General features: G+C 44.2%; 2 protein-coding genes across 2 annotated transcripts in view; one reads left to right on the top strand and one right to left on the bottom strand.

Moving 5' to 3' along the window:
- Washc5 (WASH complex subunit 5) overlaps positions 1–2,768 on the top strand; it is a 50,861-nt gene extending 48,093 nt beyond the window's left edge. The window contains exons 28-29 of the mRNA XM_034517538.2: positions 264–351; positions 2,261–2,768. Of these exons, the coding sequence (XP_034373429.1) occupies positions 264–351; positions 2,261–2,317 (145 nt within the window). The 3' untranslated portion in view covers positions 2,318–2,768. The remainder of the gene's footprint in view (positions 1–263; positions 352–2,260) is intronic.
- A 590-nt stretch (positions 2,769–3,358) lies between these two features.
- Positions 3,359–19,134, bottom strand: Sqle (squalene epoxidase). Its single transcript, XM_034517038.1, has 11 exons — positions 17,966–19,134; positions 16,002–16,254; positions 12,758–12,938; positions 11,176–11,272; positions 10,431–10,544; positions 10,178–10,349; positions 9,581–9,676; positions 8,075–8,217; positions 7,420–7,516; positions 4,893–4,980; positions 3,359–3,824 (listed from the first exon to the last, which is right to left on the bottom strand). The coding sequence occupies exons 1-11, from the start codon at positions 18,248–18,250 to the stop codon at positions 3,632–3,634; spliced, it is 1,719 nt and encodes a 572-aa protein (XP_034372929.1). The 5' UTR covers positions 18,251–19,134; the 3' UTR covers positions 3,359–3,631.
- Positions 19,135–19,708: the final 574 nt, after the last annotated feature.

The following is a 19,708-nucleotide window of genomic DNA, read 5'->3' as shown; positions in this document are numbered from 1 at the left end:
GAGCCAGTTCTCCTCTCCTTCGTGGGTTCTGGGCATGGAGCTCAGACCATCACGCTTAAAGGCAGGTGCCTTCACCCCTGATCTACAGCTCCTGGTTAGCTTGTTTCCTGCAGGGTTGGTTCCTAAATAAAAGCAGGTTAATTACTTCATAGGAATCAAGAGGGTGCCCTGTGGGTGTGTTGCAGACATGGTATACTGCTCACTAGTCAGGTAAGGGCATGTTAACATGCAGTGCAGCCAGCTGACCCAGACTTCTTTTACAGCCAGAAGATGCCTGAGATGCCTGCAGATGCTGTGGGTGCCCTTCTGTTCCTGGAGGATTATGTTCGGTACACAAAACTTCCCCGAAGGGTAAGCCAGAGACAGTAAAAAGCTCACAGTAGTGACCTAGCCACAGGCTGTAGGGACAGCAGCCCTGGGCGAACCAGGACTGCGGTCCTATAGGTCCTCAGCAGATGCCTCAGCCCTCCCACTGCTGCAGCCTGCTCTCCAGTGCTCAGTAGAGGACTTCTGTCTCCCTCCTCTCTCCACCCACTTCAGGGCCAACCAGTGAGGTGAGCAGGCAGGGAGGGGATTCTTAACTGGCCAGGGGAAAATGACATGTTCTTCCCATCAGAACAAAACTTGTTCTTTTTCTCCATCACACCAAGTGCCCACAGCACATTAAGTCCAGGCCACAGCCAGTGCTATATGTGGCCAGTGTTTCTAGGAATGAAGGACTACTTTTTACCTGCTAGGGAGTTTCTTCTTTGCCCTTAATAATATGAACCTTAGGAAGTTTAAACACAAAGGAAAGTTTGAGTTAAGAAGTGAAAGACCTGGCCTGGGGAGATGGCTCAGCGGTGGTTAAGAGTGCTAACTGCTCTTCCAGAGGTCCTGAGTTCAATTCCCAGCAACCAGGTGGTGGCTCACCACCGTCTGTAATGGGATCTGGTGTGTCTGAAGGCAGCTACAATGTACTCATATGCATAAAATAAATAATTCTTAAAAAAAAAAAAAAGAAGAAGAAAGAAAGAAAGAAATGTAAAGACCCATAAAAATGCTGGAAGGAATGATTTTTTTTGTTTTGTTTTTTAAAAATTAATAGGTTAAGAATAGAGTCCAGCAAAATGGATTGTCAGGTAGTGGTACTTGCCACCAAGCCTGACAATCTGAGTTCAGTCCCAGAACCCATGTGCTAGAAGAAAACTGGCTCCCACAAGATATCTTCTGACCTCTGGAAGCGTCCCACAGCCTATATGCATAAATAAATACATCTTTTTTTAAAAGCCTTTTCTTAATTGAAGGCACTTTTTAATAACAAAAGCCAAAGATGATCTTTTAGAACGTTGTGAGTGTGCAGTACTTAGTGGAGCGGCAGTTTAGTGAATTACAAGCAGTGTAAATATTTGGGAAAGGCTTGGCCCTACTTAAATCCAGGGTGCAAACCAAGCTAGACTCAAGTGAAACATTGGCTCTGTACTTGGGTTTATGCTTCGTGGGTTTATGCTTCGTGGTGTGAATGGGGAAATAGCAACCTCAGCCTTTAAGGGGTATTTAGCTTTGTCCTTTAAAGCTTCGATGGTGTAATTACCCAGAGTCCCAGAAATTACACTGCTAGGAATTTACCTGCTAGAGATTAACATACACAATACATACATGTGCAGATGGTCACCAATACATGTGCAAGGGTATGCACAGATTTTGCAGAAGTAGCATGAAATTGCAAGGTCCATCAGCCCTTCCCATCATGAGCTATATCCACAGTTGGTTGTCTTGCTTCTGAGTGCCCCTTTTCCCCTAACCTCGTGCTTAAGTCTCTATTTAAATGTCTGTAATAAGATCTGTATGCTCATTATCATACACGCACACACATAGCAGTGTTTCAAACTTCAATCTAGCTCAGAGATCACCTGTTCCGTTCCCCCACCCCCACCTCCATGCCACTGTCCTCCTACTAAAAGCAGATAATGCAGGCCTTTCAAGGCCTTCCTGTTCTCTGGCCTCAGGTTTCTCCTTATTGTCTATCTCATTGGCATAATCCTAGATCCAAATGCCTTTAGGAGCCAAGCCTGCTTGTGGAGGTGTCGGTTTCGTGGTACACTGTACGGAGACACTAAGACCAGCTACCAGCAGTGAAAGGGCTGTTTCCTAGTTACCTGTGTCACTCCAGTGCTTCACCTCCCTCCAACAGATCTCTTCACTTCCTGAACTTTCATAGGTAAAACTGTGAATTTCTTCAGCGACAATGCTATAATTTAATTTCTGCCTAATATTCCAGGTGGCTGAGGCACATGTGCCTAACTTCATTTTCGATGAATTCCGAACAGTCCTGTGACTTCCTTCTCCTGCTTCAGTGACAGGATGCTTTGTGACGAAAATGAACTTGGAAGTGAAGATACTTGACTCCTCATGCAACTTGCATTTCCCCCCTTTGTGGGAATCAGCCATTCCAAGGAAGATGGCTCTCAGCTCTAATATACTGTTTAAATCATGGCACCCTATGGAATTTTTATCATGTAGAAGCAGAACTGTTTTATACTTGCCTCTTCTAAATGCTCAGCGTAACTGATGGATGAAGCCATTTTGTCTTATGTTCTAAAGAACTGTTTGTGCAACTCCAGGTCTTTAGTAAAACAGTATTGCCAGTACTGAGTTGTCCTGCTTATGATGGGAAAGTGACACCCTGTAAGAAACCCTGCGACAGACTAGGGTGGGGGTGGTGCTCCATCCACTGTACATCTGTAATGACCATTGACAGTCCAACAGTAAACTCAACTCATGCCCTACTTGCTGTGTTCTGAGGTTTCCCTTCTTCTAGTCCCAGACACCCTGGGGTCCCAGCAGCTCCTCTAGGGCTCCCTGTGCTGGCTATTCTTCCAGCTTCTGCCCAAGCCAGACAACCAGGTTGCTAGCCATAGGATTTTCTATCTGGGAAGTGGTGGGGGCCAGAGGCGGGGCTGTAAAGGTTTAGTGGTAAACTTTTTAGTTCTACATGATAATCTCTCTGCAAGGGAGTTGCCATCCGCTAGTATAACTTAGAATTCAAGATATGGCAGGAGTCCCTGCCTGAACCTGTAGCTAGTAGTACCCCTGTGGTTAGAACAAGCAAAGGAAATAAGCTGCCTAGAGCTCCAGGTTGAGCAAGAGACTTTTCTGAAATACACATAATGTGAAGTGAGAGTAGAGAAAACACATGTCAGCCTTAGGTCTCCACATGAACGGATGTATATCACACCCCACACCCATGCATGCTGGAACACATGCATACACACAATAAATGATAAATATTTGACAGTGGGGTTCAACCCTACTTGGGTTGTCTTTTCTGTGACCATGAAGCTATATAAAGATGTCTACAACAAAAACCGAAAAAACATAAGAGTTCACTCTTCATTTTATTGGCTTGTCCCAGCGAGTCACCCCAAATACTGAAATCAAAAGAAAAACTTGAGTGTTAGCATAATATGTGGAAACAATCATTCTTTTACACATCTAACTTATTTGACCCTTCATTTTCAATTGTAAATTAAGGCATATATTTACACGCTTATACACAGCTTGGTCCTTGAGTGGCCACTGTAGAAGCCATACAGTTCTATGTACATCCTCTTCAAGTCTCAGTGGACTTGACTTCCAAGTGGTTTCCTTTTCAATGAACCAGATACTTCATTTCTGAGTAGATGAGGGGAAATATTATAGAGCACGCTTTGTACAGTACAGCACCACTACTGAAAAGGGCCCGTGGTTTTGTAGCCCACGGCTCTGATTTGAAGCAGAAATACGTGGCATAGACTGCAACAGAAAAGAAGTGTCGAATCAACAGCAGAGGGTGAGGAGACAATCTGTAATAGAAAAGAAACGGATTGTTAAAATTAGTCATAAAGGTTCAAAAAATTATGTGTCACCAATAAAGGCTTATTACCACACTCTATATCTGAGGACCTAAGAGGCTCACTGCCTGCTACATTCAATGACAAGAATGAAGTTTTAAATTATAAAAAAAACTACTTAGAAGAAATGACCACTTTGAGAAGCTGATGGCCACGCTCACTCCTGAGTCTTATTTTTCCTGCTGTTTTCTTCCACTATTCTTGAGATCCAGCATGAAGCCTGCCGCAGTCTGGGTTTGGCATCAGAACTGATATTCTGATTGTAAATCTATAACAGGTGCCTTGAAGAATTTCCCTTCTCAGTCGTCCTAAGTATATGTCTGCATTAGCAAAACTACTACTAAATTTCAAGCCTGTAAGATTAATATTTGAATTCAGAGTTCTCAGTTATTGGTTCCTATGGGTCAAAAAAGCAAAGACATCACAGGAGAAAACCAATCATCAAGTTTACTCAAAGGTCTAGCATCTCAGTCCACCAATTCTCAGTGTGTCTGCATCAGGACTGCACAGTGCTAAGTGTTGCCCTGTGTTCACTTCCTGAAGCCATTTTTTTTAAAGATTTATTTATTTTTATGTATTTGAGTACACTATTGCTCTCTTCAGACATACAAGAAGAGAGCATCAGATCCCATTACAGATGGTTGTGAGCCACCATGTGATTGCTGGGAATTGAACTCAGGAACTCTGGAAGAAGAGCAGTGCTCTTAACTGCTGAGCCATCTCTCCAGCGCCCCTGAGACCATTTTTTAAATCTTTTGTGTTAGTGTATATACACACACATGTACATAAACTGGGGTAGGGTGCACACTACATTGCACACATGTGGAGATCCGTCTACATAGGTTCTAGGGCTCAAACTACGCCAAACTCGGGCAGCAAGCACTTCTACCGAGTGAGACATCACATTGACCTCTTGGGGCCACTTGTGACTAGGACATGAATGGGAAACAATGTAACTAAGTGTCCTTGGGATAAAGATTCACATAAACTGAGTGTTTCCCTTGTGCTCTTAGAACTTACATAGAAAGCAGACCGACAGGGCCGGTCACACATTCTCCACCAAGTTTAAAATACAGAAAGCAAGCTTTTCGGAGCTGATGCAAGGAATCTGAAAGAAAGCGTAGAAATTATTACTATTATTTTAGAGTGTTAGTGACAGTTTCTTAACAGTCCTAGAATTCAACAACCAGGAGTCCCTTCCTATTTCCAGATCTACTCTCAGGGTAGAGTATGAAGAATCTGTTCCTGTTGATTCTAATACTGAGGTCCTATGAGTTCCTTTTAAATTATGTATGACTTTGTTCTAAGTTAAATGACATCAAATACTTTGTAAGCTCTTATTATATATAAAAACACAATCCTAACAACAATTCCCAGGTTCAGAAATGCCTAACCCATACTGCTAGGTCGGCATCAAGTTATCAAGAAGTGAATCTCTTATATCCATATAACTTTTTAATACATTCTGAAGCCTTCAAAACAGCATTAATAAACAACCACTCTAACTGTTCAGAGTCAGTGTTCTTTTTTTAAGGTACCTAGATTTTTCTTTCTTTTTATTAAAGTCTTTTTAAATTATTAACTAAAATTTTTTGTTGTTTTGATTTGTTTTGTTTGAGACAGGGTCCCTCTCCATAGCCCTGGCTGTCCTGGAACTTCACTATAGACCAGGCTGGCCTCAAACTCAGAGATTTGCTGCCTCTGCTTCCCAAGTGCTGGGATTAAAGGCGTGTGCTACCATGTCTGGCTAGATTCTTCTTTTCTTTCGTTTTTTGGTCATGGTAAAAAAAACTCTTTTAGTTTTCTTAAATTGGATGAAGAAGTTCATTATGGCATTTCCATATATGTATAAAACATACTTTGAAGAATTTACAATTTAGTGATAGATTTTTCTTTACAAGAGTATTTGTAAGGATGAAACATGGTAAATTTTTATCCCATAAAGTTCTTTCATCCCCAGATCTGTCATTAACTTTAATGCTGGCAGCTTTAATATGTAAGAATCCAAGTGGCAAGGTTTGGTTGGTTGCTGTGCACTGTGATGTTAAATTCTGTATGCCAAGGTCTAGAAGACAGAATTCTCACATATGCTAGCTTTTGTTGTGCAAACCTTGCTCCTTAATTTAAAAACTAGTAATTGAATAAATATGCCTATAGCTTGTAGCTGGGCAGCAGAGAGGTAGGCAGGGCTGAGATGGAAACCAAGGAGACAGGAGGAAGGAAGAAAGCACCTTGGGGTATGTGAATTGTAAGCCCATGGCCTTGAGGGCTGGCCGGCTGGAGTAGGAGCAGCCCTGGCAGTACACAGCAGGTGTTATCTCAGGGTTGATGACAGGGAGTAGACAAAACAGAGAGGGCTGATATCTGCCCAGCTCTAGAGCTTTAAGGCTCATTATAAACAGAAAGGCTTTGTGCCTTTTATTGGGAAATGAATGATCTAAGGTGGAGTAGAAACCCCCAATTAATATTTACTGAAGCATACAAGAGCCCAGAAAACTCAAAATTTAGAACTTTTCCTCTCATTTGTCCAAGCAGCCACTTTAACTTCCAACCCATTCCCCCCCCCCAACTGCTCTAGATCAGTGAGTGTGGTCACCCCATCCCCCCCCCACACTGCTCTAGATCAGTGAGTGTGGTCACCCCATTCCCCCCCCACACACACACACACACACTGCTCTAGATCACAGTGAGTGAGTTAAAGAACTGCTGGATGGCTGTAGTTGGAGACACAGTCCCACCTTCCCTGCTAATGCGCACCAAGAAGCTCAACCAAGGAGCTTGAAGCACCTCAGATGTTTACCTTATTTTTGTCTGTTTCTTAAAATGATTTTTTTATTTATCATGGTGAGTATATACATGAATGGAGGTGGCGTGCAAATGCTTTGAGACACACTGTGTCAGTGTCATTTGTTTGGAAATACGATCTTATTATTTATGTAGCTCAGGCTGTCCTCCCAATCCTCCTGCCTCAGCTTCCAGGCTGCTAGAAGAGGACCTAGCTCAGAATTTCAAATTTTCATTATTACAGATGTTCAACCTAGACAGAATGGCCAGCTGCTCTATAATGTAGCAAACTAAACAAAGCCCACAGCTATTTGCAATGTGGGCCACTTGTACACTGTAGCAGGAGAGAAGCTCCAACCTCAGCGGGAGGCACCTGCTCCTGTTCTAAATAATGCTTCAAAAGAAATACAAACTAGTGTAAGAAGCAAAAGGCCATACCTACTGCTTTTCTGTACCAGGCCAGAAAGGCCTTTCACCAGCACGTTACCATGTGAGGATACATTTGTTCTAGTCTGGACCAGAGGACTCGAACAGATGCAGTCCTGACATACTTACTGCTATGGGTGTTTTCTAACAGCCCCCAGAAGTAGTGCTGAAACAAGATGCTGAAACACCGAAAGAACTGCCACATGGCGGTGGGCAAAGTCTGGTGATGTGTGGTTATACACTAACTATTTTAACTACTAACGTTGGTAATTTAGTCCCGTATATGAGAAAACTTAAAAATCTACAAGTCAGTTCACTTAAAAGCATCTATACTTACCATCTGTAGCGGAAAATAATTCATACAAAGCCTGAGCCAGCACATTCACAACAAAGGAATGGGTCCTTTTCCTTGACCAAAAGAATGATTTTTTAGCCTAAAGAAAGAATATCATTTATTACATAGCAAGGAGGAAAAAAAGCATAAGCCAATGTTTATCATCTCCTCAGTGAAATCGTCGAATCTGCAGGTAACACTGCCAAGCTCACGCTCAGGGCAATGGGTCACGCTAAGCTTCTAGCTCTGAGAAGAGGAGGCTGGGCCAATCTGCTGTACACATACCAAACCACAGACATTAAAAATACAGTTTGGGGGCTGGAGAGATGGCTCAGCGGTTAAGAGCACTGACTGCTCTTCCAGAGATCCTGAGTTCCATTCCCAGCAACCACATGGTGGCTCACAACCATCTATAACGGGATCCAATAACCTCTTCTGGTGTGTCTGAAGACAGTGACAGTGTACTCACATACATGAAATAAATAAATAAATCTTTAAAAAAAAATTACAGTTTGCAAGCCAAGCTTCTTATACCTGAACAGAAGTAAGGACTACTATGAAGCGTAAGCTCCACATAGGCACTGACTCCCACCGGGGGCTCAGTCCGCTCATCCATGAACACATGAAGCATGCTGGGAGGGGGACTCTGGATTCTTACCTGGAAAATAGCAGCATCATCATAAAGGTCAGGAATGTCTCTCAACAGCTGTCTCCATAATTTGATATCTTTTAAAGCAACTGTCATTCCTCCACCAGTAAGAGGGTGCCTCAGGTTATACGCATCTCCTAGAAGAAGAACGCCTGTGGAAAGAGAGCGAACACTATGAACTCCTCAGGAGCTGAGACAAAACGTTAGTGCTAACACACCCAAGAGTAAATCGGAATGAAATCCGCTCTGCGGCTGGACTACCTCCTTATGATCTTTACCTCAACAAAGCTGATGGCAAAAATTAAAAAAAGAAAAAGACAAGACAAACCTTTAAGTTCCATTGTCTATATAGGATAAAATTAAGTATTAAAAATATTAAGCACATACTCTGCCTTGCACATGGTGTGTGCCTATAATCTGTTCTTGAGAAATGGAGGCAGGAGAGATGATTACGGTCATCCTCAGCCATGTAGTTTCAGTATGGCCTATATAAGACCATTTCTCAAAAAAAAAAAAAAAAAAAAAAAAAAAAAAAAAAAAAAAAAAAAAAAACCAACAATTGGGGGCGGGGGAAGGGGTACAGGAGAGAGGTAAGAGTGCTTGCTCTTCCTCCAGAGAACCTAAGCTTGGTTCCTGGTACCCACATTAAGGACCAACTGTAGCTCCAGTTTCAGGGACTCTGATGCCCTCGTCTAGCCTCTGAGATGCTCCGTACACAGGGCAAACACATATGGAATCAGAGTAAATCTTCAACCAGGCCTGGTCTTGCCCAACTCCAGCACGCAGCACACAGACTGGTGATCTCTGTCAACCTGAGGTCAGACTCATCTAATAGCAAGTTTCAGTCCAGGGCAGGGCTGCACAGTGAGACCCTGCCTCCAAACAAGTTATAAACCTTTAAAATAGAAATTTAAAACACAACTATACGTCAGCTATCAATCACTATTGACACCTGCCAAAAATGCAAGTTACAGGAATCTACTGGCACTCCTTGAAATGCCACCGTGTCTCAGGCAGCTTGGGAGCCAGCTCTGCAGACCCCGTTCCTAGTCAGTCCCTGCTCTCACTGGTCACTTCCAACCCAGTGCAGCTTCATACCCAAGCAATATCCTCCCTAGCCACCCTTCCACTTCAGAACTCCACTGCTAGCCTCGGACACCCGAACAGTGCCTCCACGCTACCATGCGTGCACTTTTATTGGAACTGTTACCAAAACCACCATGAATTCATCTTCATGCTCCTAACCACCAGTTTCCTCCAGGCCCAGTGGGTAACCTTTAACTCCCTTGTCCTCCCAGTGACAACCACTCGCCCTCTACAAAGCCAGAGCTTTGGATAACAGTAACAATTGTATCCCAAGGCTTCAATGTCGGGGAACTTCTTATGGGGACCAATGCTCCTTCTCCCGCTCTGTCTGGCCAAGGCCAACTCTCTGCTTCCACTCATTGCCAGACTACAAATTCAATCACATCATTTGAAGTAATGGCAGCATTATAAAATAATGCTAAAATATACCTCGTTTGTTCACTGAGGAAGGAGGAAGGAAGCTGGCCGGCATGGTCCGCAGACGAGAATTCTGAGAGGCCTCCAGAAATGATTCCTTCAGGTGATCTGCAAGTCATTCCCATCCACCCAAGTAAGTGGTTTGAGCATTTTGGTCTCAAATTAGCACACATCTCCTTACCAAGTATAAAAGATCTTAACAGTATATGTGTGGTGGCTGTTCCACAGTCCCTTGCAATAAATCATCAATTACCTACTTTATTAAGTTATTCATTAAGCACCTCTTATACATGTTAAGGAATTGACAAAGAAATCTAAGGGAAAACAGATGTAGTAACATATACAGCTGAACACAACAGAGAGACGAGAGGAAGAAATGAGTCTCATTCCTGAGAGGAGACAGGAAAAGCCACGCTAACTGACAGATGTCTGTCCCTAGCTCTTACCATCTCCACTGTCTGCTGTCACAGGAAATACACACTGATCACAAACACGTATGCCCATCCCCGAGCCTCATTCACACACTGCATTCAGCAAAACTGGAAAGAGGCCTTTGTGAGATTAGCTTTAGACCATAAATTGTAATCAGGGTGAAATCCTACTTCTTACCAGGTATCTGTGGGTAAATTTGTTCTGCCATGTATTCTCTTAAGTTTCTCGGCAAGTCTCCTCGAATGTCAACAAGTACCCTAGTTTCGCTGGCCGAGATCTGGTAGATGAGAACCGGACTGGGGTTGACCAGAACAAGCTCTGCGAAATTGGCTTTAAACTGTGGTGCATCCTAAAAAAAGAAAAGGAAATACTTTCATAGCTTTCAAATCTCCAGTTGCTTTTGTTTCTCTACAATTACACTCCTCCATACCTTCATTAGGAAGCCAACAAAGTGGGATGAAACGGAGACTTTACTGGAGATGAGGTTCTTCCTGAACTTGGAGAAGAGCCCGTCTGCAACAACAGTGAGCGGGGCATGAAGCTCCTGTAACAGAGGAGGAACATCCGGCGTCAGTTAATGCGAGCAAAGGACCAGGGCTTCCAGAGACAAAAGTGGACAGGAAAATATCTAAACATAATACACTCTCACAGAGGCAGAAGAGGATAGAGGCCTAATCCTGAGTCCCTGGAGTCTGTCTGCACCATGATGGACAAGGAGAGCTTCGAGGCACCCGTGGGCCACGGAAGACAGGACCGCTTTACACACTGCAAGACCTACCCAGGTTCATTACTTCCCACGGTGCTGTTGAATGAGGGCTAGACAGAAGCAGCGTTTTACACACGGAACGATGTGTGCAAAGGAAGCCTGGTAACCCTATCACACTCCAGTTTCGAGGAAGGGGTGACCCTGTGGAACAGCCTAGAAGAGCCCACTGCCTCCTCTTTAATAGACCACCATTAACATAAACCAAAAGCAATTTTACTGTTAGATGTTTTTAACACTTTCCTAGTTGTGACTCTAACAATATGTACAGTAACACAGCTGCAGGAGAGAAGCCCCTGCTCAAATGGTCCTCGGACCCCCACACACAGTGGCATGTACCACACAAGTCAATGAAGAATTTCAAAGGGGTAGGAACACCATCCATGAAGAGATGACATTGACTCACTCTCACCTTGGTGTCCCCAGTTTCCTTGTCCTTGTACTGCACGCCAATCACAGTGTCATCTTCCTCCAGTAACTGAAGCACGACACCTTCTATAAACTTTACACTAAAGGATGAAAGGAAACACATTGCACACAGTTTAGGGAAGTGGTCTGTGACAGGATCACGCCCATGAGTATATAAGCAGTACAGTTGCACTCAGTGAGCCGTAAAAACAAACAAACAAAACCCTGAAGGTGGGAGGAGATACGGACACGGCAGGGTAGATGGGATAGGAACTAGGATAAAAAAGATCCAACCGGGCGGTGGTGGCGCACGCCTTTAATCCCAGCACTTGGGAGGCGGAGGCAGAGGCAGGCGGATTTCTGAGTTCGAGGCCAGCCTGGCCTACAGAGTGAGTTCCAGGACAGCCAGGACTACACAGAGAAACCCTGTCTCGAAAAAAAAAAAAAAAAAAAACAAAAACAAAAAAAAAAAAAAAAAAAAAAAAAAAAGAGATCCAAATACACTATATGCATGTATCAAATTCTGAAAAGAATAGTTATGATTTTAAACCAAAAATGGCCGGGTGGTGGTGGCGCATGCCTTTAATCCCAGCACTTGGGAGGCAGAGGCAGGCCGATTTCTGAGTTTGAGGCCAGCCTGGTCTACAGAGTGAGTTCCAGGACAGCCAGGACTACACAGAGAAACCCTGTCTGGGGGGTGGGGGGAGGGGGGTATGGGCACTACTGAAAAGTAGTCCTAGCCATTAGAAAGATCATCATTTTTCCACCTGAGGCATTTCCCACTGTTTCCAAGGATACCGGACATTTCAGCCCTAAGGAAAAATCCACTGACTTTTACTTTGTTGGAATGTGGGTTTGTGTCAACAACATGAGTGCTCTCATATTTAAAACTTCCTTAATTATTGTTAAAGGATGAGAGGCAAATACAAATTAAAAATCAAGACAAGCAGCCAGTCCTGTCAGGCTAGGTCCTCAGGGAAAGTGGCAGAGGGGCTCCTTGTTGTCTTCTGCTCTCTCTAGAAAAGGTGTAATAGCCACAAACACATGACAAATGGGCACACATGGGAATATGCCTTAAGTTACAGCACTTATGCAGCCCTCTAAATTCCAAATGAATAATAATCACCTAATTCCTAAAGTAAAACTCTCTAACATTCTTTACAGAGGCACTGAACATTTTAATTATAGATTACTTATTTTATCATAACTATGCCATCTAGACCATGCCAAAAATTTTCATGAATACTGATGTAATTTCACTTGCATAAAACACATTTTCTTTTTATTTGTGCATGCGTGTGTGCGTGTGTGCGCGTGTGTGCGTGTGTGCGCGTGTGCGTGTGTGTGTGTGAGTGTGTGCGTGTGTGTGTGTGTGTGTGTGTGTGTGTGTGTGTGTCTGAGGAAGGCAGAGGAGGGCATCTGACCCTTTCAAACCAGAGCTACAGAGGGTTGTGAGTCATCTGATGTGGGTGTTAGGCACCAACTCCAGTCCTCTGCAAGAACAGAAAATGCTCTCAGGCACTAATCATCAGTCTAGGGCCCAAGCTTGAGTCTTTCGCATTACACATGTAAAGCTGTGGTCTTACTTGGGCTCTGCCATCGCTGCTTTCCGAAGACTCATGATGAATTTACCGTGGTGGAAAGCAACTCCACTCTGCACTTGGTTGTTTTCTGACACCGGGTACGGGATTTGAACTTCAGATCTGCTTTCATGATCATGAACTATGTAGCCATGTATTTGATGGGCATTAAGACCTTCTACTGTATCTGCAAAACAGTTCAGTTCAAACAGTTTTATTCATGAGAGTTACCAAGAAAGGTATCAAGAAAAAGACACAGTGAAACTAAGGCTCTGCTTTACGAAGCTGTAAGACCAGTTGGAGGACTGAACTGGTACAGCTGTTACACAAATCTTAAATGTTTCCAGAAGACAAATCCACAGATACACTTCAGGTTAACAGTACAGTCACTCAGGTCTGTGACCCTGTCCTGAGTGAATCTGCTTTGTCCATTAAGATACAGAAAACAGTCAGGCCTTTTTACCATGTGTCCCAATGTAGAAACAAGTATACTTGCCACAGGAAGGGGCAGGGGAAGGAAGGAAAGGAGAGGAAAAGAGAAAATCCAATACCGTTAAAACTATTTTAAAGGTCCCAATTTCTACATAAAAATTCAGTATTATGAAAAAGTAGATGTCCCCAACCAATGAGGATATTTCCTAATGCTGATGGTTCCCACTGCATATGCACATTGACTCATGATACACTATAGTCATTTTAGTAAATCAAACCGAAAAAGCAGGAAGCAGAATATGTATCAGGCTAGCATAAAAATGGCTTTTTTACCTTTAAGACAGTATAAAAAAAAATAATAAAAATACAATGCAAAAGAAAACATTTTTAAAGAACCAACTGAAAAACTAAGAACTTTAAAAATCAATGGCAATTAGTGTTTTAGGAAACATATTAAAGAAAACAAAGCATTACTATTATACATAAAACTTACAAACCTAAAGTATTAAAATGGAAGAAATAACGAACTGAAAGTGCAGCAATGATTCACACGAAGCAATACAGAGTCGGTGAACAAACTGGAACAAACCCGTCTGGCATGGTGGCACATGCCTAAAAATTCAGGATGGGGCCTGGGGACAAAACTTGAGGTTTGTTCCAGCATCAAAATAAATTCATGTTTTACTATTTCACTTATTTGTATTTTCTATGTATGAGAGTTCTGCCTACATGTATGTTTGTCATGCATGAGAACACGGAGTCATTTTGCTTTCCTCTGGTGCTTCCTTCATGCCCTGCTGATTTCCCATCACCTCATGATCGGATCTCTGTCCTTTTGTGGCCCAGAGCTCAGTCCTGGACTTCCTGGCAGCAGTTAGCCTTCTGTAAGTTCTACTGGCCTTTCCTCTCACACCTGACGCCTGATTCATCAGCAGGTCCTACACACTCTTCCTGTAGAGCAGATTTTCCACACTATGTCCATTTCACTCACCTCAATGACTGCGACTGTGCTCCAGAGCATCACTCTTAGCAACCATGCAACAGCCTTACACCTCCACCATCTTTTCTCTACTCAGAATATACTTTCAGCTAAGATTCTTGATTACACTTTTAAACCATGAAACCAACTAGCTCCTTCACTTTCCAGTGGCTTCCCTTCACTCCCTATGTGCTCCCTTCTTCAGTTGACTTTTGCTCCATTGACAACATGGAGGCCAAGCAGGCTTGGTGGCTCTTCCCAGAGAGCAAACGCTAGGCCTCCATTTCTTTACTCAGAGGTAACTTCTCACTATTGAAAATTATACCCACTCCCAAACTCCGTATCCCACATTCTGATTTTATTCTAGTCTCTATAATCTTCACGGACTTCATCTACTTTTTTAAAAAAATGCTTTGTCACTTAGCATCCACTGAGATGTAGCCTCAGAAAGCAGAACAAAGCCCACTTGTCAATGTTTTAACAGTCTTTGTTGAAGGACCATTCTCTGCCAGCCTCAGTGATGATTAAAGGTGGTCTCTAGGCAACAGCACCCTGAGCTCTCCCTACCTGTCTCCTGTTTTCTCTTGACTGATAACAATAGGGATGGCATTTCAGGAGAAAGCATATGTTTATTTTTATACTTATCACTGACATATAACAATTGCTATGTGTTTACAGGGTATAATGCGACAGCTGAACTCATGTACCTTGACAATAAAATTATGGAACTCAGCATATCTACCACCTTAAAAAATGTATTTGTCAGGCTGGAGACATGGCTCAGCAGTTAAGAGCACTTGACTGCTCCTTCTAGAGGTCCTGAGTTTAATTCCCTGCAACCACATGATGGCTCACAACCATCTGTAATGGTATCTGACGCCCTCTTCTGGTCTGTCTGATGACAGCGACAGTGTACTCATAAACATACAATAAATAAATCTTAAAGAAAATGTATTTGTCACTCTCAACCACAGTATCAGCGTCTCCCTATCTACTTTGTCATACATTGCCATAAAAATACTCCTGTATCAAATGCATCTCTGGTGTCCTCGTATTTACCCTCTGCTTTCTGCCATTAAAAATGTCTCTCAGCTGACTGACTACTGGCTACTCTTCCAAGACCACAGTTCCTGTCAGTAACCCCAGTTCCAAGGCACCCAACAACCTCTCCTGGCCTCCTTCAGCACCAGGCTCACCTTACGGCTAAGTACCTTTCGTGCTACTTCTCAAGGCTGCCTGTCTTGATCACTAGTACATCTTGGTACTCAGCATAACACCTCATTCAAAGACAGTAGCAAATAAATATTTCCTAAATGAATAGAAAATGTACTTTAAAATCACTGGCTGAATGAATGAATCACCCTTAAATAAAAGACCAGACAGACAGAATACCACCACCCCAGGAGCATATTCCACATTGTGTAAATGATAGTTCTGGTTACTGAGTTTAATGTCTTCATTTTTGACGTCACTTTTTTGGGGCATTCCATTATCTCACTATGTCTGAGTAGCTAGCCTCTTCTCCGTATGACAGTATGGTTCTTTTCTCCTTTGCTCTCATTTTCCCATAATTTTTTTTTTAGTTCATGTAAAGCTTATAAGAAAAGGAGGGAGGGAGGCCGGGCAATGGTGGCACACACCTTTAATCCAGCACTTGGGAGGCGGAGGCCAGCCTGGTCTACTACAGAGTGAGTTCCAGGACAGGCAGGGCTATACAGATAAACCCTGTCTCAAAAAAAAAAAAAAAAAAAAAAGGAAGGGAAGGAGGGCAGGCAGGCTAAACAGTCTAGAGTGAAGACCACGTATTTACACCAACTCCTCAAGATCAGATGAACCTACCTCCAAGGCCCAGCTCCTGAAGAACACGGTAGCCACCTGGCTGCAGAAGCTCTCCAACTATTCTGTCAGGCTCTTTTAAATCTCTCTCAATTACTGTCACCTTTCTTCCGTCTCTGGAAAGAACCGTTGCCAAGGCAGATCCAAGTACACCCGATCCCACGATGATCACTTCTGGGTCCGTCACAGACAATGTTGAGACTGAGGTAGCTGCCCCTGTCAATGTTGTTTCTGAGAGACTGGTTTCTTTTCTGCACTGTTTAACAAAAACAATGATTATTTTTCCAGATCTGTTGACATAAACCATGGGACTAGTACATAAACACGCTGAACTTTTACATCTTGAGCAAAAGCTAGACACCTCCCCCCCCCCAAATATTATTTAACCTACACCCATCATATACCAAATATATGGTTTTAAATCCAAACCATATATAATCAGGATCAAAATACTGGCTAAATAGAAATGTATATATCCCAATAAAAGTAAATATATACTCCTTTTTTTTGGACACAGTAGTTAGAAAATGTTTTATGGACATATTTAGAAATCCACATGAGACCAGATACTGTCCATATCTACAGGGAGATTCAAAGACAGAACCCAGGAGAAATCCTATAATTTAACTACTCAACTCTACAGAGAGCATCTACAGGTGCAGGCCCCTCACAACTCCTGACTTTCCTTGTTATGTATGCAGCAGTAAGCACTCAGCAGCACTTACTCTAGCAGCTCCCTGGTTTCCAGGTAAGGAGAAAGCCTGAAGCCGTCCCAAAATGAAACCAGCCGACCATCCATCTTCCCCACCCATAAGAGAGTACACCACCTTTAGACTAGTGACAACAGCGAGTTACTTATTCAGATGGTTATGCACCAGGCAGTCTGCAAATATGAAGTTACTTCATTCCCTGACTACCAGCGATGGTGGTGCCACCCTCACCTAAGAGAACAGGAAATTGATTTCGACAGAAATCAAACCATTCTCAAAGTGTTACAGCAACAAGTGGCAGAGCCAAAACTCCAGAGCCGAGTTCTGGTCTTCTGTCAACCTTGCTAATTTGTACTATGGACATAATAAAATAAAACAGATCCCGAAGTCTGCATTGCTTTGTGGGTAACTCATCCTGGCCACTGTCTCCCAAGCGCACTGGGCACCCAGCTACAGCCTCGTAGCAATGTCCTTTCTTTCACTGCTGTATCCTACAATGGAGTTCCTGAATAGTAGTTATTTTTATTTTTGTAAAAAATGAAGCATTGTTACTCTCACTCTCTTTCCAATGCTCTTGGGGGAAAGTTCCCAATAGGTCAATAGGTCCTCCATGATCTGACATGTCCTCTTCCCCTCTCATCACCTACCATTGACCCCATCATTCCTCCAAGTAACAGCAGCACAAATACTTAAAGACCCAGTTTCTAACAGCGATGGACTTAGGACCTGACCGCACTGACTTACGCATTGCTTCAATGGCTAGCAGGAAGAGGAATCTTTGCCCAAGACTTTAAAGTGTTGGGCATCTTTATTGCTTTTCAAATTGCTGTCACTTTCCCCTGTCAGCCTTCACACTGATTAGTGGCCTTGCCTGCCACACAATTCTCTCTTCTCAGGTACAAAAATCATCCTTACCCAGGGGTTTAAATAAAAGCCATAATGAGTCTGTCTTTCAAAATTAAATTCTAACATTTCCTACCAAATCAATACCCAAACCCTGAGGATCAAGCAGCAAATGCTTTTGGTTTTCTCTAAGATCGAGGATTGTAGCCACAACACAGTCCAGAACTGGAAAAAAAAAAAGAAAGAAAAGAAAAAGAAAGAAAAGAAAAAGGAGAAGAAACTCAGTTAAATAAGAATATGAAGCTTCTAAGCCATCACTTTCTTGCCTTTTAAAGAAACCATAAACTTCAGTGACCTCGATCTTAAGTTTAAAATAAGATCCCATTCATTTGCCCACTGTGGAATCAGCCATACCCTCTTGGACTCCAGCTGTTCTCTCTTTTCTGATTCAGGTGACTTGGCCCAGAAGAAGCCAATAAGAGGTAATGCAGAGAGAATATCCGAGAAGGCAGCGAACTGGGAGCCGCTCTGATGGCGCCCAAGGAGGCCCCCGTTTCGATGGCGACAGCGGTAGGAGAGCACCAGGCCCAGCGACAGGAACACCAGCACGCACAGCAGGAGCTCCTTGTTGGCCAGGGTGACATCCCCGCATTTCTTATAAAAATAGGTGAAGGTAGCAATGCCAAGGAAAGTCCACATGACTCAAAAGGCTTCTTTGGTGGCACCAGCCAAAGCTGAGGACTTTTGTGGTTTGGGGGGTCTGGGGGGGAAGGGGAGTCTTTTTTTCCTCGGAAGGGTTTCGGTGATTAAAATGTTGTCCCCCAAAAATGTAGTTCTCAAAGGGGTCCGGGACACTGGCCGAACTTCTTCCAGTCAATTGTTCAGGATCACGAGTCAGATGACATCAGTTTTTGAAATCATTGAGAGTACAAATGTATCTTAAGTTGTCCAGATTTTAAAAGGCAGCATTTAAAGCCTGCCTACTCCAATGGCTCCTTATTACAACACACTTCTTCATTCAGCCAACTGGATGGACAGGTAGGTCTCTCTCTACTGGGCTGAGGAGTGCGAATGTTGCTGTATACTTCGACGTCCGCTCGTTTGGCTTGTAAACGGTCTTTTGTCACCTGCAGCAGGTGCTCGGTAGGAAAGAGTCGGGAGCCTAGAAGGATCTGGGTGCTGGGAAAACTGCCCTTAGCAACACTGCCCCAGCAGCCTCCTCCAACAAAAGATGGCCACGGCGTCCCGAAGTGCGGCGGGACCCTGGCAACTCAGCCCTCCCTTGGAGATACCTCCTCAGCAAGCCCTGAAGTCACCGCCCGGAACCTGTCCGACCGACACTTGCCTTCCCCGAAGGTGAATGGCTGTCTCGGATGAGCGTCCTTCAGAGCGCGGCGAAGGCTCCAGACCGCCGGGTCCCCAGCATCCCTCGCGGACAGTAACCAGAGTAACCGCCGCGCGGCCCACTAGCAGCCCTGCCCCACGCGCTTCAGCCGCCCCGCGGGCTCGGCCCAGCGGAGGGACCGAGGGGCGGGGCTCTGATCCGGCACCGCCCCTTGAGGAGACCCCGCCTCCCACACCGCTCCGAGCCAATGAGAGCGCGCACCGCGCGGTAGGCTGAGATGGCGCTATAGAGCGTTTGTCCAATGGCAGGCGGCGCATTCCGCGCGGCGCCAGTCGCAGAGGCGCTAGGGCGATGTTGCGTGGTGCGGGGCGGGTGCGTGGGGTGGGCGCCGGTCCGGTGGGCGGATGGGGCGGTGCCCGCTCGGCACGGCGGCCGCGGGGTCCTCAGGTCCCACCTGCGGAGGGTGGCGCTCGCTCTGGAGGAACTCCCGGGGGCTTTGAGACACTCGAACTTAACCGAGTGGCTGGAGCCATCCGGGCGGCCGGACGGACTGGATGAGCACGGGCTAGGAAGGCGAGAAGGACATGACAAGCGGGCGAACCTGATGTAATTAGTGAACGAGGGCTAAAGAAAAAGTCAGTAGGTTGGAGATGGGCCACGCCTTTAATCCCAGAACTTTAATCCCAGGCAGGAGGATCTCTGTGAGTTTGAGGCCAATTTGGTCTGCATAGTGTGTTCTAGATCAGTCAAAGCTACATAGTGAAATCCTGTTCGGGTTAAAGAAAGAGAGCGAGAAAGGAAAAAAAAAATGT

This window comes from Arvicanthis niloticus, chromosome 13, assembly GCF_011762505.2.
Source record: "Arvicanthis niloticus isolate mArvNil1 chromosome 13, mArvNil1.pat.X, whole genome shotgun sequence".
Classification (NCBI taxonomy): domain Eukaryota; kingdom Metazoa; phylum Chordata; class Mammalia; order Rodentia; family Muridae; genus Arvicanthis; species Arvicanthis niloticus.
The sequence above is the reverse complement of the archived record's forward strand: the minus strand, read 5'-3'. Positions and strand labels throughout refer to the sequence as shown.